Genomic DNA, 23040 nt, shown 5'->3' with positions numbered 1-23040 from the left:
CCACACAAACTGGCTACAAATGCTGGTGACCTAGCAGGGCAGAGTTGAGCTACAGCAAGGAGGGAAAAGTGGAAGGAAGGGAGGGGAGGGATCCACGCCGTAGACACACGGGGGGGAGGGGGGAGTTCTTCCCCAAGTGGCTCACAGCACAGACAGAAAATTTAGAAGTGGAGGTCAAACCCCAAAGAGTGAGCAAACACGCCAAGAAGGATGAAAGAAAAAAGGAAAGGGAAATAAAACCACAAGGAATACAGAAAATGAAAGGTCGACGTTAGTAAGAATACCGAGAGAGGGGGAGGAGGGGGCAGCAAGGAACGAGTAAGGATGAGAAAGGAGGGGCATGGCGAATGAAATGGAACCCGGGCAGGAAGAATGGGCTGCAATAGCTTGGGGCCCCGTGGGCCCCCTAGCGGACTCATTCATCTTGTCTACTCTGTCGGTATGTTGCTGTTGTGACCTGTGATTACTTCCTGCAGTGAGCATGCTCATGTCGACACCGATTTCCGTCTCGTCCTTAATTATCCAAGGTGCCTTGTTCCTCTCCACCGTCGATGTTGACAGTTTTTTGTAGACTAACTAAATTGCTGGAATCACATTAAATGTGGAGTTATTGTTGACCACGACCCATTCTCCTTTCTTGACGGTTTTCAATGCCTTTTTGAATACAGTATGTGTAGACACATTTTTGGGTCCACTGTCAGGCCGACTAGTTATTTTGGACTTGCACTCCAATAGTAGTCCTGTATTGTCCTGAATGGAGTAGCACACACTCGTAGTGTTCGAGAATATGTTGGCTGTAGTTGACAACATGCTATCCTGTGCAAGCTTGTTAACCCCTGTGCTGGACTGTCAGCATCCATATCGCGGGTAGCCTTGAAGGCTAAAACCCTGTCAAGGCGTGCGTAGTATAGCTATGGTAGCAACAACTGTCTGGTTTCGCACTGGATACATACAAGGGTGGTGGAAGAATAAGATTGGGCAGTAAGCGTTCTGTGCTGCCATTGGCTGACGTTATGAGGTCAATAAGGAACAGCGTCCCCCTCAGGAACAGCATTATAACATCTGGACTGCGTATTTGCGCAATTTACTTCTACTAGTAGTATGTTTTAGTTTCTACTGAAATGAGTAGTTGTAAATTTCTGTTCTGTTGTTGCTAGAACGTTAGAGCTTCATACTGTAACTTGTCTGTATTTAAACAGACACAGTTGATTAATAAAAACAAAAAAAACTGACATTGCAACATTTACAGCGCCTTTTCTACAGCATTTCAACAGCCAAATCTTCTGTGGACTTCCATGGCCAGGGAAAGCAGCAAGCACTACTTCAGTCCCTTTATTCTAGCGATGTGAGAATTACAGCCAACAACAGCACAATTTGGCATTGCTTGTCCACACTGAAAACACTTTCACTTGCAGTTCATCTGCTAACGGTACACAAAAGTGACTAAGCGAAACGAGAACACTCGCGAAATCACACAGCCTCTGACATACACAGCATAAGCGTGAAGTGTTCCTCTGACGTCATGCGCACAGTGGCAGAAACGCATATGCTTCTGCGGCCGCCTAAACACATCCCAGCGCTCCCCGTTAATGTCTTGTTTTGGTTCAGTTCGTCCTGTAGAATCGTAGGTCTTGTTACTTTTCGGAGCTGCAGACTCTGTTGCGTAAAATAAACACAGCAGAGAAACAAGTGAAACATCGGACACGAATCACAATTGAATTACTAACCACAATGGATGTCCACAATATAATTTGGTAACTGATATCCGAGGTAGCAGAGTGATATGACAATGGTAAAAAGAACGGAAGGCGAAACCAAATCCATTTCCTGACTGGTGATTGGTGTGGTAGCCGTCCTGTAAACAATTAGCTGTCAGTCATTTTGTCATTCTGATTTAGGTATAGAGTCAATCAGGAGTGAACCCTGATGAACAGAATTTGGTATAAGGCACATGCCCAATACGCCACTAGGTGTGTTGCTAAGAAAAACTGTGCGTCAACAGGGTAAACAGGTTGCGGGCCCGTTTGAGAAACTTCGTAGCCCGGCGCGCAAAGCGTCCTATTTCCGACAGATGGGTGATAAGAGAAACGAGCCGCAGTGAAAGTTGCGCAACGTTCGTGACTCAAGGGGCGGCGAGAAGTGCCGAGGAACGGGCACGGAACAAAGCAACGCTCACGTGATGTCCGCCGGCGGGTATCAGCGCCGGCCCGAACGATCTCGCAGCGCAGAGGTCATCTGCATTGCAAGCGAGCCTTGGCGCAAACTTAACAGCGCCTACAAATGAGGCTAGTTCATCAAGGCGCGAGGGATTCGCAGGCAATACGTCTATCGTGCAGCTCTGTGCGGTTTCCCACACTGCTTGTTGTGGCTGACGAAGGCGAATTACTTGCTTCCGTTTCAGCAAAGCATTTATGTGGTGAAAACTGATATTAACGTCCTTCGTATAATAGATTCGAAATACTGAGGCAAGTGTTAGCGAGAGAACAGTAGATAAATACTCGACTCACATGTATGCGATGCTCACTCTGACAGCTGTTTTACGAGGGTATCCCAAAAGTAATGCACCACATTTTCTTTCTCCGACAATTCTCTATTGAACATAATGCGAATCACAAACATAAAAAAATAGTGTTTGATCTACACACCCTATTTTTCCACGTAATATCCATCCAGTTCTATGGCCTTCCCCAGCGCGAAACAAGGGCGTGTATGCCCTGTCCTGGTGGCGCAACCAGTGCTTCACTGTATAAACCCCGCGCTGGATTAGCCGAGCGGTCTTAGGCGCTGCAGTCATGGACTGTGCGGCTCGTCCCGGCGGAGGTTCGAGTGCTCCCTCGGGCATGGGTGTGTGTGTTTGTCCTTAGGATAATTTATGTTAAGTAGTGTGTAAGCTTAGGAACTGATGACCACAGCAGTTAAGTCCCATAAGATTTCACACACATACGAACATCACTGCGTGAATCACCTCTTCATCATCCTCAAAATGTCTTCCACGAATGGCTTCCTTTAATGGCCCAAGCAAGTGGAAGCTAGCTGCAAAGTGACAGGTATGACAGCTGTGGATGGTCCTTCTGACCGCTGCAAATCGTGGAGCGCCGCCGAACCGTCTTCTGATGACCTCACCCTCCGTGCCCAGTGAATAACTGTGCTTCTGGCGACAGCAGACGCTCCATAGACTTTGCACAAGCGTTTGTGAATATTCCCATAGTTTCTTTCTCTGCAGCGAGAGATTCAATGCTTGTAACGTACTTCACCTACAGACGCCATTTTGAGACCTGCAGCAACGCTATCTGTCGGAAGAGACGGAAACTTGGCGCACTCACTCAGGAGACTTCAAATAAAACACGCGTAATGTTTCGCATTCGTAGTATTGTTTTCGACTGAGGAAAAAAAAAAGTGGTGCTTTACTTTCTGGGCAGCCCTCGTAGATGCAGCAAGTAGTTAATGTAATTTTTGCTTCCCAAAACACAATGACCGATTATTGGAATCCACTTAGCGGGTTAGCGCAAGAAGGACTCCGACCTGAAGAGCTGAAACACGTAATTTATCGTCTTAATATGGTTTCACTGCCATTGATTAGTTTCTTTCTCTGTACCGGGAGAATGTTACTATTCAATTATGTCATTTCTCAACAGGTAAGTACACATGCTGTAATCTACAGCAATGAAAAACGCGTTTATATTTACAATATTTACTGGCCAGCAAATATTAACAAAACTTAAGTCACCAGACGCTTATAGCCGGTAAAATTAATGTCATCGGGAAAGTAATCGAAACAGCACAATTGATGGTTGAAGTTACAGAAGTTTAGCGTCTATCAGAGGACACAATCAGTGACACGTGACAATAATGCGAGAAAGTTCAAAATCTTCCACACATCATAGATCATGGTATCACAGATTCCAGAGGAAATGTTGCCGGAAGTCGAGCAATGCTGGCACAGGTCAAATAACTTACGGGAATGCAGCCGAGTGACGTCATCGACAACCGTCGAGATTTCGACAGGAGATTACCCTGTCATTTTCAAGCCACAACTGTAGCAAGAAAACACTGTACTAAGAAAACTGAAATCTCAGTTTGCAGAACAATTCAAGATAACACACATAAACACTGTAAACACTAGCGCCACCACACTATCCGAAGATGATCGACGCCAGAAGTTATCGCTAGTGAAAATTACTGAACAACTCGTGAGGTAGCATTAACTCTGTCCCTCCATTTTTGATGAAGGAGAGAGAGCAGGATTCCTAGCAAAATCTAAGCAGTAAGGTTACTTGATAATTTAATTTCAACTGCTTGCTTTACAAGACCCCACGAACGTCAACTGCTCAGTTCAAATAACTTAAGGGAATGCAGCCGGGTGACATCGTCAAATAATGGCCGATATTTCGACTGGTGACAGCAATGTCATTTTCAAGGCAAAAGTGCAGCAGGAAAGTTCTGGCAAGGAAATTTAAAACCTATCTTTGCAAAGCAATTCCGGAAAGCTAACACACACAAAAACTAAACACTAGCGCCTCCACACCAACGAAAGATTACCAAAACCAGAAGTTATAGATAGCGGAAATTACTGAAAATTATCCCTTTAATCCTATATCCTTAAAAATACGTCTAGGTTTAAGAACCGTGACAAAATTGTGTTTAATATTGCAAAGATTTTATGGAAACAGTCATTTTCTAATACTATGCACATAATGCAAGAAGGGGGCTTTTCAGGCCAATTTTAATCTAATGCTTTAGCGAGAGCTTTTCTTACAGCCTATGAAAATGGGTATCTGTGATATTTTAATAACGACAATTGTTGCTCCTGCTAGACTGTAGCAAAAACAATAATGGATTTCCTGCTCAGTGTTGAAGTTGACCTCAGAAGGGAAAAGTGTTGCTCTCATAGCTGATGTAAGTAATTATGTTTGTTATTCTCTCTGTTTTTCTTTCTATTCTTTCTCTCTTATAAAGTAACTATTTAGACTTTCTTTGTAACCAAGGAACGTTCGTTTCTTACAGTATGGAATCATCTAAAACTCCTCGAAAAAGACAACCTACTTATTCTATAAATGTAGATGATTCAAACGCTTCAACGATTATTTATCAATGGTTGGACGAATGTGAATCTAGTATTGCTTCCGAACATGAGATTGATCCTACAAATAGAGCTTGTCATACTGTTCATAATCTGAAGAAAGTAGTGCTGAATCTTAGGATGTAAATGATGTAGACTTACCAAGATGCCTGGCCTGCTAATACAGCGCAGCCTGCAGGTTCAAATAATGTAGCAAATACACCCCAGACTGCAAATACAAATAATATACTAAGCACAACCCAGCCTAAAAATGCAAATAATGTAGCAAATCTAGCGCAGCCTGCAAATTTTTTTATCGGAAGCGACGGAGATCAAATGAGCAAAACACTAACTCCTTCTAGCAGAATGCTTACAAGGAATATAATGAAGGTTCTCCAGGTCTTGTTAGGTGAACAGATATGCAAACGCTGAAAGATGCTTGGAGTTGCTTCATCACAGATAATGTTGTGGATGAAATAGTTCATTGCAGAAATCTGGAAGGATGACGCTCAGCAGCTATAAAAGACCAGACATGAACTAACGTCACAAACGAGGAAATCAAACCATTTTTGGAATTCTCCTATTAGTTGACAGTCACAAAACGATTGTACTGGTAACTCCTCTAATAGGGTATCTTTATCTATTGTTTGTATGGTACCTTTATCTATAAACGGGTTTGAAGAAATATGGTGAGCCATAGGGTTCCACGATAGACCATCCGAAAAGCAAGGAGCCAAGATGATAATGTGTGTGAGCTACTCATAAACAACTGCAGACAAAGATATCATCCATGAGGGAACTTCACAACAGATGAACAGCTAGTTTCTTTCTAGTGACATTGCAGATTTCTACAATTTATTCCAAACAAGCCAGGAAAATGTGGAATAAAGATACTCTACCTCTACGACTCTTTGACATCATACGCTATAGATGGGCTGCTGTACTCAGGAAAAAACGCAAATCACTCTTGTCAACTTAATGTTGTATGTCGTGTGGTAAAGACAATTAGAGGAAGCTCAACCAATACCACGATGGACAGTTACTTCGCCAGTATCTCGCTATTTCAACAGTCGGTACTCTTCACCGTAACAAAGCACGAATTCCCGCTGAAATGAAACCGTGTAAGACACGAGGGGTTCTGTCTTCAACATCTGGATTCAGAGATGATTTGATTATTGTGTGTTACGTACCAAAGTAGTACAAGAGTGTGGTGCTGTTAAGTTCCATGCATCCCGACGCCACAGTTGATGAGACTCAGAGCGATAAGAAACCAGAAATGATTGTATTTTATAACAAAACAAAATCAGACGTGGATTCTTTTGACCGAAAGGTACTTACTTACATTTGCGAAAGACAGACAAGAAGATGGCCGTTTGTTTTATGGGCTAAAGTAATGGGTGTTGTAACTATAAATGTTTTCAGTGTATTCGCAGATCAACATCCAGAGTATCACTATGGAAAATCACATAAAAGAGGATTTTCTTGAGAGACTTGGCCGTAGGAGTTATTCATCCACATATGGAGTCCAGAGCCAAAACTTCAAATTTGCAATGAAACATCCTACGAGCACTGGCTAGATGTGGTGTCAAAAGGGTCTACAAAATGGATTTCGTCAACTGAAGAAAAATTTCCAGAAGGTGCGTTTTGTGTCCACTTGAACTGGAAAGGAAAATTGATCAGTGTTGTCCAAAAGTTTCTAAAAATACGTACAATGAACGTAGTGTGTTTCTTTGTGAAGACTGTTTCCTGTAATGTGTAGACCTTTGCGACGGACAGTTTGTTCTTTATTTGGATAAAATGGTGTGTAGCTTAATTTTTGCTGTGCCTATGTAATGTGCAACTTAGCCATTTTCTTTCTTTCTATTTTGTACCTGGGTGCTTAATGCATATTGATTTGCGTAGCGCCTCACCAGTGTGCAATTACTAGTTTATACAAATGCTAATATACCTTATTATTTCTCAAAATAATAAAATTACTAAAGATTACATTGATATTTATTCCATTGCAATTGATGTCCAGTCCTCTTATTTATCTTCCCAATATAAACGAATTACATATATGTTTTATAAGACTGTATTCACTCGTTTATGAAAGTAGTTTTCATAAGAGATGTAACAAGGCTGACAAACAACGATATTTGCAGAAATCTCAAGTGGGGCTTCTGAAGCCCCCATCATGCATTAACGTCAGTCCAAACGCTCATGGATCCAAACGTTAAGGGTGCATACCTTCATCATCTTACACTATCATTAAGATAACGATGTTCCTATTAATGTTGTTGACGATGTGCGGGAAATGTTCATTTCAGCTCTATTGAGCATTTTTGTTTCGTCGCTATTTTATTTTTAACATCTAATGATTGCACTTCGTTAATATTCGTACTGAGATATTAAAATTTAGTTTCTTGTTTGTTTTAATGTCTTTATAATCAATTTCCATTTTATTATTATTTATATCCTGTAAGAACTTGTGCGTGATGGAAAACTGGTCTTTCCGCGGGATGCAACTCTTGTCCAGAAATGCATTCCTTGGACATGGCGCTGTGGAGCGTGCTAATTAGTTAGGTAACCTACTAGACTAGCAAAAATTGGATTCAGGGATTGCATATGTTCTATATTTCCTCATAGACCTTTGTTCTCGTCATTATTGGGTAGCTGCGTTGTGTGCCAATGCAGTAACGTTGACGGCATTACGTCTATCAGTTCACAAGTAATAGAATGATTGATAATGAGGCATAGTTGATGGCAGAGCTACTAGATGATTGTTTGCAGAAAAATTTCTCAACTGGAAGAAGAATTTCGAATCACTGGATGCGTTTGGAATGGTTGAAGTGTCTCTGATGGATCTATAACTCAGATGACAGCCAATGACTAGTCTACATTGGAAATCACTGAGTTCTCCTGAGCTACTCATTCTGCGTAATAGCAAGCACGATACTCCCCACCTCCTCCTTTTATACTGCATGTCTTCCGTTTCACCTTAATTGTGTTGATAATTACTTAATTATTCGTATGAGTGTCTAGCTTTGTATGTTAGCAGCAATGAAGTGCACTACGCAGGCAAAAACAGTTTGAAATAACTCTTTGCTGAAGTCCGCTTGTCTGTGCCAATACACTCCGAGCATACACCGTACATGTTGCTTGTTAAGGAATCGTATTAAAATTGCACGCTATGAAACAATGCTACGGAGAGAGTCGATTAAAACACCTAAGTAGCTGTATTGTTCCAATGTTAATAAAAATCTTCATTTCTGACTTGATTTTATAAAAATTATTTTCATTTTTTCAAGGAAGAGACTACCTCAACTGATACAGCTAGAGCTCTGAAATATATCATCTGTTAAATCTAAACTATAAGTAGTCTGGCTTTAATTCAATGAACTTCAAAAATGCGGTAAACCCAGTTATAACTATTTACTGTAATTATACTGCCAGGAAAAGCCCCTAAATAATTAATGGTTTCAGTCTTTACGTAATGGCTGCCCGTGCGCCATTACAACAAACGAAAGGCAGATGGCCTAAAGAATAACTGTACCAATCATTTTATATTGCTAAGTTCTTAATTACTTCACATGGAGAGGTAAGAAATAAGGAAAAACACAGTTACATTTCATACGTGTATTATAAATCAACGCTTATATTCATGAGCTGTGCAGAAATTACGTCTGTAGCTTCGCTTCCAGAACAAGAGGGTAAAGCATTCTCCTTTTCATAAAAGATTTAGAGTTTTGTCAAGGAGGTTCTAAGACATGGCTTCTACGGACTGTCACAACACATAGCTAACACACAAGTACCTTTATTTTTTTGATACATTGTTAGCTAAATTCAGCTTTCCTTGGCCCCTTGCAGTTTCAAATTAATTTACATCGATTGGAATCAGAGTTTACAGATTAACACGCACTTTTTCTGCACAAGAAATATATTTTCTGAATCCGTGCTGCCTATGTGTCAATAGATAATGTTTTTAGAGGTAATTCATAATGTTCGAATACAGTATATGTTCTTTCGTAATGACGCCGCAAATTGACGTCAGTGATATGAGCCTGTAATTCAATGGATTACTCTTACTTCCTTTTTGAGTATTGGTGTGACCTATGTAACTTCCTATTCTTAGCTACAGATCTTTCCTCGAACGAGAGATTGTCTATCATTGCTAAATATGGAGCTTCTGCATCAGCGTACCCTGAAAGGACGCTAATTGGTATGCAGTCTGGACCGAAACACTTGCCTTTACAAAATAATTTGAGTTTTTCGATATGCCGAGGATATCTCTTGATTCGAATTCTGGAATTTTTGCTTTGTCTTCTTTGCTGAAGAAATTTCGGAAAACTGTTTTTAATAACATTACCTTGTTTACCGCGCAGTGTGTTCTTCTGCTGATGTATTTTACATACGATCAGAGTTTCTTTGCATTTTCCGACATTTTTCTAGACAGAGTTTTGTTGAGGGAGCTATTAAAAACATCTCGTATTGAAATCCGCGCTAAATTTCGAGACTCTGCAAAACACCGTCAGACTTGGGTATTTTGTGTCTTTTAAATTTGACATGCTTTCTTCGTTACTTCTGCAACAGTGTTCTGACCTACTCTGTATAACATGGAGGATCAGCTTATTAATTAATCTCTCTATTGCTGTCGACACTATTTCTTTGAATTCTAGCCACATCTGGTCTACTCTTACATAGTTATTTCGAAAGGACTGGAGAGTGTCTCTTAGGAAGGCGTAAAGCGAATTTTTATCTGTATTTTTAAATAAATATGTGTTGCTCTTATTATAGTTTGGTTTGAATGTTACGGTATTGGATCTCGTTACAACAGCCTTGTGATCACTTAATCGGTGTATCGTTTATGATGCTCTCTGTTTGCTCGGAATTATTTGTTGCTAAGAGGTCAAGTATTTTTTCGCAACCATTTATTCTTTGAGTGGCCTTCTGAACTAATTGCTCAAAATAGTTTTCGGGAAAAGCGTTTAGTACTATTTTTTACAGTGTTTTATAACCAACACCGGTTCTGAACATGTATTTTCGTCAACATATCCAGCGTAGATTGAAGTTACCACCAATTATAAGAGTATGGGTAAGGTACCTATTTGAGATTATACTGAAATTTTCATTGAACCTTTCAGAAATTGAGTTAGGGGGTCGGTAAAAGGTACCAACCATTAATTCATTCCGATCGTTCAGTTTAACCTTTATCCGTATTACCCCACTGGAACTATCTACGTCAGTTTCACTACAAGCGTTTTGTATGAGAGAATTAGGTTTCTAGTTGTTTCTATTTTCTGAAAAACCGTGTTACTGTTTCTCCTGTGGTAATGCAATCATAGTTACAGTCTTCCAGTTGCATTTACTATTTTTTCAGAAAGCTGAAGACACACGTAATATTTCGTAATTTTACACAGCTGTGTGTTGAATATGTTGTGTATTTCCATCCCTGAAGCTGCGAACCATGTGCAACGATCCTTCCGTACGTAGAAGTAGCTGTATACGACGTACCTCCAATTTCGTGTGTCGAATGACTCAACGGTCGTTATTCAAGCCTGCTGTTGCTGGGACAACAGTGAATTTTGTCAAATGTGAACAGAAAGTGAATTTTGTAAAAATAAAGTCTCGCAAGATAAAACGTCCAGTATCCACAAGAGTTGTTGAATACGCATTGTAATAAGTCAGCGATATTTTCTTCCCAAAACTGGGCGGAAAATGTTCAGAGATTACTGTGCTGTGCTGTCTCCGATGCACGCGCTGGTGCAGTATAAAGGAACACAACAGTAATAATGCTTCTTTAAATAAGAGAAGCGCTTGAGAATACAAAACACAAATGCTTTACGTTATCTATTACTAGTAAATGACCAAGTAACGATTTATGGAGGTGAAAAATAGTTACTTTGGGACAGTGTCTTACCAAAAGAGTACTTGTTACCTGCTTCCTTAAATAATGGAAAGCACTTATTGAAATAATAACTTTATCTCATCAGCTGTTTCATCTTCATCGGAGTATGTATGTTTTCAAATTTATAGAGCTTCCACGCGATTTCTTTTGTTGCAATTGTTTATATCATTGAACGGCGTCGTTTCTTGGAAGGATACTTTCTAAAGTTCTTGTACCAGAGACTTGACAGACAAATATAATTCTTGCTGTAGATCGTTAAAATCATGGCTATCAAAATCACGCGGTAAGTAAGAGAATTCTGTGCGTATCCTGGCTGCAGTACCAAACGACAGATTACTCACCATTCTGAATGCAGGCGGTGAGCTTCTCCCCGCGACCGTCCCCTACCAACTGAACACCTCTGACACTTTTATCTTATCCGAGCGACAGCACTGATAACGGTTTGATGGCTTCGCCTAGCGTTCGTGAGCCATTTATGACAGGATAATCTGCGTGCTTACTCATTCCAGCCCAACGACCGTTAGCGATGTAATGAAGTCAGGCAGAGGTGTAAATATGGGTAAAATCCCTTCCATTTGCTTGGCTACTATATATATCACGGTGAAATATGGATCTCATCAGAAATCTGCACATGGATCTGTAAGTGATACTTAAACAATGAATCACGATGTCAGTTTTGTTCACGAGACTATTTACTCAATGGATAGATTAAATAGCGATTTCGGCTGAACAAGTTGAAAATGGGGTGATTAGGGTAACGGTGATGCTGTAACATTTCGCACGTCAAAACTCTCAGTTTTTTCAGTATCACACTCGTGGGCGTTTACATTGCTTTTTGAAACAATGATTTTTTTTTTTTCAGTCCGATCCTCCTCTCACGTGTTGTTTTAGTCGAATTGGGCCATAATATTTGACTTGTGTTCGCCACGTAAATTGTGCCCTATACAAAATAAGGAAGGGGAAGTAAGCTATTTGTTCAGTTTCATAAACAGTCCTGTTATTTGTGTAGTATTTTATCAGTTATGACCGTTATTGTTGCATTCACAGTCTATTTTGTGAGAAATCGTTGATTTTAACAAGCTTCTGATATTTTGCTTACATCAATCAGGGTAATTTTTTTATCAGTTAGGGTATTTCGTAGCATTTACTACTTTTGTTTCAAATAGCTGCTGCACTACCTGCTTGCATTACTTTGTTCTGAAAATAACAGTTTTATTACCTTTGTTATTTATGGTCAATATTTTAGCTTCCTTCCGAATTCCTTCAAGGCTTGTGATCAACCTTGAATTGCGTTGGCTGTGAAGAGAGAATCTGACGACAGTGATTTAAAGTTGAACAGTACCAGGTCGATACGGATACCTTGATATTTCATAGTAAATGTGCAGTATTGAATTAACACTCTCTGTTTTCACTTCCTATTAACACCTGATTTCCTCCTGGTGCGATCTAAATTTACCAAAAGCATACGATGTATGAAAAATTCCTTGTTTTTAAAACTGTTCTAAAGTTATCCTGAATGGCAGTGTAATCTTGTACCAGCATTAAAACTGAAATTTTATTCTAATAGGGATAGTTAGTATACAGTTTCCCTTTTCCCAGCTCTCAGTGACTATAGATGTAAAATGTTACAATGTCTGTTGCAATTTGTAATTTATTTTTCATCCACAGTTTTCAAAAACGGTAAAAATGGTACAAAGTTACCCTGATTGACTGTACCTCTGTCTTGATGAAAAGCGAGTCGACCCAGTCTTGTTCGGTCGTATACCATCCTTCACTCTCTTGATTACTATCTTCTTCTTTTTCCATATCTAGGGGTGGATGCTGGCCTGATCTGAAACCAAGAGAATTCAACAGAACTGTTGTTTCCATCTCTTCATTGGCTGTCCTAGATCCCGTCTTCCAGTGTGATTAAAATGTAATGCTTTCCATAGCAGCCGCTCAGGTGGCGTATCTTTGATGTGGTCATACCATCGACTTTTTTCTTTTCTATTTGGAGTTCCGTGTCTCAATCTTTAAAAATAGAACCGTTATAGAATCGCTTTCTTGTCCGTCTATCTGTCTGTCTGTCCGACTGTTAAGAACCCTTTTTCTTAGAAACGAGTAGACGTACCAAATACAAATGTACATCACATATTGAGATCGATGGTCCCTTGGCGATGTAAAGCTTCTAAGCTTCTAAGTCAATTCAATGAAAAGATACGGCCATTTATGTCACATATTTTGATACTGGAAAATTCAGCAAACTTACACGGTACCTCCCGTTGACCTGGAATCATGACAGTTGGCAAGACGCACGGTATTACAGTACAACCGAAAATTATTAATTTGTAATTATATCACAGGAAAAAATATTTCTTTTGTCATATCGTTATCCGACTTCACACTTTAAATTAAAACATTCTCGGAAGTCTTGGAATTCCTTGCCTGTATCAATGTCGATAACATGCAAAAGTCGTTAATATCCTCGATTCACGGGATGGATATACTGTCTCTATCCATAATTAAATTTGTGCAAAACCCTCAGTGCGTGAGTCCTACTCGCACCTGGAGAATATTTTTTTTTTTTAGTGATTAATTTCTTCGGTCATCGATATTTTCATGTCCAGTTTCTGCCTTATGTCTTCACTTTGCTCTCTGTCTCTTAATGTTAACCCAAGAAGTGACATCAGAAACATCATCTAAGAGGCTTCAATTCTTTGTTCCTCTCCGTGTCTCAGAATTCAGATTTCACTACCATATACTAGAGCAGGCGTAGCGACCACGTTGGACAGTCTTACTGTTCTCTCTTTCCCCAAATGTCTTCTAAAGTATCGTTTATACAACCATTTGTAGCAATAAGTTTATGATTATATTGAACCACATCTGAATTTGTTCTGTTTATTAATGTCTGTCCCGAGATACTTAAACGAATTTATCTGTCCTATTGTCTTATTGTTTCTATTTTTGCCCTTCTTGTTGCCCTCCCATTGCCGTTAGTTTTGTTTCATTTACAGGTATAGCCACTCGATGAGATAGTGGAACATTACTCAATTTAACCCCATTTTTTTGTAAAGCGCTTTCACTGTGTGCTGTTAGATCCTGGCTGTCCGCAAATAAAGGAGTTTTGTTCCTTTCCAGGTCAGTCCTCTGTGGCACTTAGAATTCCATTCTTCTGAAACTTTGTTGATGTGTACATCAAAAGAATTGGCCACAACCCACACTCTTATTATAGTCCCTTGGTTACAGTCAATAACTCATCGTTTATACTAATTTTTGAGTTATCTTACGGTGATTTAAAGGTATCGAATAACTTCATAGACACACTGTAATCAGCAGGTATTTCCCGTAATTTCATCCTTCCTGCATTATCGTAGGCGTTCTCGCAGTCTAGGAACAACAGAAATCGTGGCTTGTTGAACTCTCATCTCTTGTCTATCAGTTGTTATAAAGCAGATGTCGCATCTGCACAGAACGTGCTTTTACGAAAGGTACTTTGCTCCCAAGCTGAACTATTTCTGGCATTGTCTGGAGCTTCCTTTTCATGGTAGACGAATAGATTTTATAAGTAGCATTTAAAATGGATGCATCCCTATACCTTGAGCATCGTTTTTATCTCTTTTTTTGTATATAAACGTAATTATTGCTATCTTGCATTCCTCTAGAATTTTTCCCAAGCACAAAATATTATTCAGAAACTGCAAAAATCTCTTTTTCGATTTAATACTGGCATATTTCATGAGTTCCAGATTTGTTCCATCTCTGCCTGCAGCTTTCCTATTTCTGGTCTTCTTTAAAATACTTCCCAGTTATGTCAGTCTGATTGCATTATACTCTGTAACATTCAGAGTATTTGTATATTCTGACTGATCTTCCTTACGTAATAGCTGTTTGTAATGCTGAGCCACTCCTTTAGAGGCATTATATCCATCTTTGCTTTGTCGCTGATTTCATTAGGCAAGTTTGTGAATACTTTGAATCCAAACTTTTGAGCTCCACTTAAATAACATTTTAGTCTCTTAGAAATTCTTTCCCGGCTGTTTCTGTTCGCTTGTCTAGTAGGTAATTTGCGAACTATTGCTCTTTGCTTTTTATACTGTACCAGGTCTTCCACTTTCTGCCTGTTAATCCAAATCGTATATAGATTCCTTTTTTCCATTACAGCTTGCCTGAGGCCATCATTCCGTAATTTCAACCGATCCGGTTTCCGTTGTTTTTTGTGTCCCAACTATTTCACTAGCAGCTGCAATTGAGATTTCTTTTAACTTATCCAGTCGTTTTCTATATCCTCTGTTCTGTCTGGAAATAAATATCACTATAAAGAATTACATTGGAAGTGACTTTCCGAATTTTACGTTTACAGCGTTTTGCAGAGAATCATTGCACACATTTTCCAGCTCCACATTACACATCCACTACAAGTGGTACGGTGGAAAAAAAATGGAAATGCATTGCGCTCTGTCCACTAACATGTGCCAATAGTACTTTGCGTCACACAATGAGTAAAAGTCAGTACCATTACATTTTTTTCAAATGTGACACATGTTTTGTGGCATGTTGTATAGTGCTATTTTGTTCAATCCTTTGTAATACGCTAAATTAAGAGTCAGCATTACAGGCAACAATGTATTCTTAATACAATACAAAAGTCTGTAAGAATGATGTTTACTTTTTATTAAACCTACTGTTGTTGTTGTTGTGGTCTTCAATCCAGAGACTGGTTTGATGCAGCTCTCCATGCTACCCTATCCTGTGCAAGCTTCTTCATCTCCCAGTACCTACTGCAACCTACATCCTTCTGAATTTGTTTAGTGTATTCATCTCTTGGTCTCCCTCTACGATTATTACCCTCCACGCTGCCCTCCAATACTAAATTGGTGATCCCTTGATGCCTCAGAATACGTCCTACCAAGCGATTCCTTCTTCTAGTCAAGTTGTGGCACAAACTCCTCTTCTCCCCAATTCTATTCAGTACCTCCTCATTAGTTATGTGATCTATTCATTTAATCTTCAGCATTCTTCTGTAGCACCACATTTCGAAAGCTTCTATTCACTTCTTGTCTAAACTATTTATCGGCTACGTTTCACTTACATACATGGCTACACTCCATACAAATACTTTCAGAAACGACTTCCTGACACTTAAATCTATACTCGGTATTAACAAATTTCTCTTCTTCAGAAACACTTTCCTTGCCATTGCCAGTCTACATTTTATATCCTCTCTACTTCGACCATCATGAGTTATTTTGCTCCCCAAATATCAAAACTCATTTACTACTTTAAGCGTCTCATTTCCTAATCTAATTGCCGGCCGGAGTGGCCGAGCGGTTAAAGGCGCTACAGTCTGGAACCGCACGACCGCTACGGTCGCAGGTTCGAATCCTGCCTCGGGCATGGATGTGTGTGATGTCCTTAGGTTAGTTAGGTTTAAGTAGTTCTATGTTCTAGGGGACTTATGACCACAGCAGTTGAGTCCCATAGTGCTCAGAGCCATTTGAACCATTTTTCCTAATCTAATTCCCTCAGCATCACCCGATTTCATTATACTACATTCCATTATCCTCGTTTTGCTTTTGTTGATGTTCATCTTATATCCTCCTTTCAAGACACTATCCATTCCGTTCAACTGCTCTTCCAAGTCCTTTGCTGTCTCTGACAGAATTACAATGTCATCGGCGAACCTCAAAGTTTTTGTTTCTTCTCCATGGATTTTAATTCCTATTACGAATTTTTCTTTTGTTTCCCTTACTGCTAGCTCAATATACAGATTTAGTAACATCGGGGATAGGCTACAACCCTGTCTCACTCCCTTTCCAGCCACTGCTTCCCTTTCATGTCCCTCGACTCTTATAACTGCCATCTGCTTTCTGTACTAATTGTAAATAGCCTTTCTCTCTCTGTTTTTTTACCCCTGCCGCCTTCAGAATTTGAAAGAGAGTATTCCAGTCAACATTGTCAAAAGCTTTTTCTAAGTCTACAAATGCTAGAAACGTAGGTATGCCTTACCTTAATCTATTTTCTAAGATAAGTCGGAGGGTCAGTATTGCCCCACGTGTTCCAACATTTCTGCGGAATCCAAACTGATCTTCCCCAAGGTCGGCTTCTGCCAGTTTTTCCATTTGTCTGTAAAGAATTCGTGTTAGTATTTTGCAGCCGTGGCTTATTAAACTGATAGTTCGGTAATTTTCACATCTGTTAACACCTGGTTTCTTTAGGAATGTGATTATTATATTCTTCTTGAAGTCTGAGGGTATTTCGCCTGTCTCATACATCTTGCTCACCAGATGGTAGAGTTTTGTTAGGACTGGCTCTCCCAAGGCTGTCAGTAGTTCTAATGGAATGTTGTCTACTCCCGGGGCCTTGTTTCGAATTTCAATGCTCTGTCAAACTCTTCACGCAGTATCACATCTCCCATTTCGTCTTCATCTACCTTTCTTTTCCATTTCTATAATATTGTCCTGAAGTACATCGACCTTGTATAGACCCTCTATATACTTCTTCCACCTTTCTGCTTTCCCTTCTTTGCTTAGAACTGGGTTTCCATCTGAGCTCTTGATATTCATGCAAGTGGTTCTCCTTTCTCCAAAGGTTTCTTTAATTTTCCTGTCGGCAATATCTATCTTACCCCTTGTGATATACGCCTCTACATCCTTACATTTGTTCTCTAGCCATCCCTGCTTAGCCATTTTGCACTTCCTGTCGATCTCATTTTTGAGACGTTTGTATTCCTTTTTGCCTACTTCATTTACTGTATTTTTTTATTTTCTCCTTTCGTCAATTAAATTTAACATCGCTTCTGTTACCCAAGGATTTCTATTAGCCCTCGTCTTTTTACCTACTTGATCCTCGCTGTTTTCACTATTTCATCTCTCAAAGCTACCCATTCTTCTTCTTCTACTGTATTTCTTTCCCCCGTTCTTGTCAATCGCTCCTTAATGCTCTCCCTGAATGTCTCTACAACCTCTGGTTCTTTCAACTTATTACTACTATTTGACACATATTCAGCTTTCGATATTAATGTAGAACAATGAAACACACTTTGTTAAAGCTTGCGTCGAGGCAAATGTCACTCTCAATCTGAAAGGCGTCTTTTTCGACGTGAATGCCTTTTATACAGCGCATTCGTGCCCGCTAAGACGCGCTGTAATATTCACTTGCTAACTTTGAAGTTTTACAGTCCCCTACGTATAAGCTAGTGCAGTGTATGTCTGGGTAGAATCTCCAAGGTATATCTCGATGGGACGAGCGAACTTTGGCAGGCTCCGGCCAGTCAGAGTGAGGCGACGTATTTCGGTCTGGAATCTCTCGTGGCCGCAAACAAAGCTGTACTTCTGATCCTGCTGTCGTGACGACTGATCGTGCCGATATTTTTTGAAGGGTAGACACTTCGTCTTGTGATCTAAAAATGGCCACATTCAGCTAACTTCATTCTGGACTGTGGTGAGATTGTTGCTGACTTGCACTGCAGTTACTTGATAGGAAATTACGTGGCCTTTCACAATAGGCAGAATTATTGGGTTTCTTTTCGCGATACATTTTGCAGTCGTACGAAGGGCGTTCAATAAGTAGTACGACATATTATTTTCTCTGCCTATTTCGCTTGAAAAAAATTGGGAATTTATTGTGAAGCATCGTGGAATATTCTCGATTCATCCCCTAAAGTTTCATGAAGTATACGTAACCTTCAAAATGGCGTCTGTAACGGAAGTGCTTTCCAGGCGGATTGCTGTCATTGAGTTTCTTTTGGAGGAAAACCAGAGCATCGCAGACATTCGTAGACACTTGCTGAATGTCTACGGAGACCTGGCAGTGAACAAAAGTACGGTGTGCCGGCCGGCCGCACACAGCTGTGGCTACTGAGGTGGTGGAACATTCGGACCCTAACATTCTAGGTGATCGGCGGATCACAGTCACTCGACGTTTCTGTTGGTAATGAAGACACAATCGTTTTCCAGTTGGCGTTCCTCAGCACTTAACATAAGACCATAAAGAGCAACTTCCGCGGGAAGCAGTACATGGATGCTGCGGAGGTTATAATGTGCAGCAAGGTGTTGGCTCTGACGTCGATCACCAGAGTGGTACCGTGTGGGCGTACAGGCACTCCCAGTGAGGTGGCGCAAGGCCGTTGCATTGAACGGAGATTCTGTTGAAAATATGACCTGTAGCCAAAAGAGTAGGAAATAATATTGTGCATTGGAATCCTGAATAAAACCAACCTGCCAAAAACATCTGTTGCATTACTTACTGAACGCCTCTCGTATACGGCGTGCCAATGTTAGGTAATTATTGACGTTTTTAACTACTTTAGAACACGAGGAAATCAGTATCCATTTCTAACTTACCCATCCAAAGTTTTAAGTGGCTTATCTCAATGCTCTTCCACTTGTAAGACGATGCTTCGGAAATTAATACACTACTGGCCATTAAAATTGTTACACCACGAAGATGACGTGATACTGACGCGATATTTTACCGACAGGAAGAAGATGCTGTGATATGCAAATGATTAGCTTTCCAGAGCATTCACACAAGGTTGGCGCCGGTGGCGACACCTACAACGTGGTGACATGAGGAAAGTTTCCAACCGATTTCTCATACACAAACAGCAGTTGACCGGCGTTGTCTGGTGAAACGTTGTTGTGATGCCTCGTGTAAGGAGGAGAAATGCGTACCATCACGTTTTCGACTCTGATAAAGGACGGACTGTAGCCTATCGCGATTGCGATTTATCGTATCGCGACATTGCTGCTGGCGTTGGTCGAGATCCAATGACTGTTAGCAGTATATGGAATCGGAGGGTTCAGGAGGGTAATACGGAACGCCGTGCTGGTTCCCAACGGCCTCGTATCACTAGCAGTCGAGATGACAGGCATCTTATCTGCATGGCTGTAACGAATCGTGCAGCCACGTCTCGATCCCTGAGTCAACAGACAACAACCATCTGCACGAACAGTTCGACGACGTTTGCAGCAGCATGGACTATCTGCTCGGAGACCATGGCTGTGGTTACCCTTGACGCTGCATCACAGACAGGAACGCCTGCTGTGGTGTACTCAACGACGAACCTGGGTGCACGAATGGCAAAACGTCATTTTTTCGGATGGATCCAGGTTCTGTTTACAGCATGATGATGGTCTCATCCATATTTGGTAACATGGCGGTGAACGCACGTTGGAAGCGTGTATTCGTCATCACCATACTGGCGTATCACCCGGCGTGATGGTATAGGGTGCCACTGGTTACACGTCTCGGTCACCTCTTGTTCGCACTGACGGCACTTGGAACAGTGAATGTTACATTTCAGATGTGTTAAGACCCGTGGCTCTACCCTTCATTCGATCCCTGCGAAACCCTACATTTCAGCAGGATAATGCACGACCGCATGTTGCAGGTGCTGTACGGGCCTTTCTGGATACAGAAAATATTCGACTGCTGCCCTGGCCAGCACATTCTCCAGATCTCTCACCAATTGAAAACGTCTGGTCAATGGTGGCCGAGCAACTGTCTCGTCACAATACGCCAGTCGCTACTCTTGATGAACTGTGGTATCGTGTTGAAGCTGTATGGGCAGCTGTACCTGTACACGCCATCCAAGCTCTGTTTGACTCAATGCCCAGGCGTATCAAGGCCGTTATTACGGCCAGAGGTGGTTGTTCTGGGTACTGATTTCTCAGGATCTATGCCCCAAAATTGTGTGAAAATGTAATCTCATGTCAGTTCTAGTATAATATATTTGTTCAATGAATACCCGTTTATTATCTGCATTTCTTCTTGATGTAGCAATTTTAATGGCCAGTAGTGTAATAATATCTCGTAATTTTCTTTTGTCTTTCATATTCTGTGAAGATGTAAAGCGCATGATCTGTTGAATCGTCTCTATCTATGAAGCACATTATCCTGTGTCTGATCATTATACTGAGTTTGAGTACCGTTGGGATTCTGCGAATTCATTATCTTTCTCCCTTTGTGTGGTATCGTAGCCAGTCTACACCATGCAGGGGGCAGTCTTTGAGGTTCAGAGCTTGGCACTCGACAAGGTAGCGAGAGCGACCGACGCCATCCAACCACTAGCTGCACGAGTGCCACTCCCCCTTAGCTGAGCCGCCACCGGCACCGTGGGTCACGAGTATAAAGTAACCGCCTCACTGCAGTTGTTCCCTGTTTTTAAAGTGTGGTAGGTGAGTTCTTGATGAGATGTTGTGTACCTCCAGTCTAGGTCAGTGTAGTGTCGACATAATGTATTTGCAACTTTCTTTACGAAAGTAATACTTCAGGATTGGCCTCAAAAATTATGTTTATGTCTTCATTGTGATCACCTGAAGTGGTCTTGTATCTGAAATTCATGAAAAAGTCTTAGTATTGAAGTTAAGTAGCATACAATAATTTCTCAGAGTTTGCGTTCTCTCATTCCTTTAATGCTGCCTCAGAACCCAAGCACCGTCCTATCGGCACACGAGTACTTTTGGCAACGAGATCACCTGGTAACCTCATATTGTACGATGAAGCTTTCCAGATGTTCCAAACCTTCACATGTGCCCACTCGACGATTATGTTCTCGAAACGTACCCCATTCATTTTAATTGTATAAAACTGAGATGAAACGGCCTGAATTAACTAATGCTTACAATTATGTGATATAATAACTGTATCCGTCGGGGCCAGTGACCGCTACTGCTGCCTAGGAGCCGTGTTAGTGTGTGTCAGGAGGGTTTTGACCCTCAACTGGGGCCTTCTGGGTTCTTTCGACGGTTTCGGAGACGGGTGTGACATTGAGGGAAGCTGCAGACAAACAGCTGCTGAACACAAACAGGTAAATGCACCCGTGATAAAGAGATAGTGTCTTTGCTTAGTAATAAAAATGTCTTCCGTCCCTTGTTCGAACCTCTCTACTGCTTAAATTTTGTATAAAAATATTCAGCAATAGTGGCCGAAGACTTCGGGCATAAGAAGTCATCGTTATTCTGCCAACGGCCTTGTCAAAGAGGGCGAAGGAACGGACAGTGGTTCAGGGCCCAAGCCCTTTGGATGCGAAACTGCCCCTGAAGGTGTATCAGAAATGTTCAACTGCCTGAGGATGCAGAAGCCAACGGAAACTACTGCATTAAAGACACGTAATGTGTATACACAGGAATGTGGCCTGTAATTGAAAAAGCGTCATGATGATCACTCCATTGGCAAAAGATTCTGGACTAGCACCCTAATCGGATCTCCAGTAGGGTACTTCCAAGAGGGACGTGACCATGATAAAAAGACCGAATAACCAACGAAAGGATAACGTCCTACGAGTCGAGGTGTGGAATGTCATATGTTTGATCGCGGCAGGGAAGCTAGAAAATCTGAAAAGGGAAATGCAAAGGCTCAATTTAGTTATAGTTTGGGTTAGTAAAGTGAAATGTAAGGAATACAAGGATTTCTGGTGAGATGAGTATAGGGGAATGTCAACAGCAGGGAAAAATGGTATAGGAAGGTAGGTTACTGTGAACAGTGCAGTGATACGGTTGTTTTCATCAGGATCGACAGCAATCCAACACCAGCAACACTAGTTCAGGTATACATGCTGATGTCGCATGCGGAAGATAAAGATATAGGGAAAGTATATGAGGACGCTGAATCGATAATTTGGTATGTAAAGGGAGATGAATATCTAATAGGAAATGAAATGCTGTTGTAAAGGCAGGAGTAGAAGAAGGGTTACGGGAGAATATGAACTTGGTAGTAGGAATGAGAGGAGAAAGGCTAACTGAGTTCAGCAATAAATTTCAGCTAGTAATAGCGAGTACTCTGTTAAAGAATCACAAGCGGAGGAGATGTACTTGGAAAAGATCGGGAGAAACGGGAAGATTTCAGTTAGATTACATGATGGTCAAGCAGAGATTTCGAAATCAGATATTGGATTGTAAGGCTTACCCAGGGGCAGATATAAGCTCAGATCACAATTTAGTATGATGAAGAATAGGCTGAAGTTTAAGAGAATAGTCAGAAAGAAAAAAAAATGTGCAAAGATGTGGGATACGAAAATACTGAGGAATGAAGAGATAAGCTTTAAGTTCTCTGAGGCTATAGATACTGTGATAATGAATAACTCAGTAGGTAGATGAGTTGAAGAGGAATGGAA

General features: G+C 40.8%; 1 protein-coding gene across 1 annotated transcript in view; it reads right to left on the bottom strand.

Annotated features, from left to right (window-relative positions):
- The window catches only part of LOC126260262 (trophoblast glycoprotein-like), a 72973-nt gene extending 61644 nt beyond the window's left edge, over positions 1–11329 (bottom strand). The window contains exon 1 of the mRNA XM_049957591.1: positions 11288–11329. Within this exon, the coding sequence (XP_049813548.1) occupies positions 11288–11290 (3 nt within the window). The 5' untranslated portion in view covers positions 11291–11329. The remainder of the gene's footprint in view (positions 1–11287) is intronic.
- Positions 11330–23040: the final 11711 nt, after the last annotated feature.

Source organism: Schistocerca nitens, chromosome 5, assembly GCF_023898315.1.
Source record: "Schistocerca nitens isolate TAMUIC-IGC-003100 chromosome 5, iqSchNite1.1, whole genome shotgun sequence".
NCBI lineage: Eukaryota > Metazoa > Arthropoda > Insecta > Orthoptera > Acrididae > Schistocerca > Schistocerca nitens.
The sequence above is the reverse complement of the archived record's forward strand: the minus strand, read 5'-3'. Positions and strand labels throughout refer to the sequence as shown.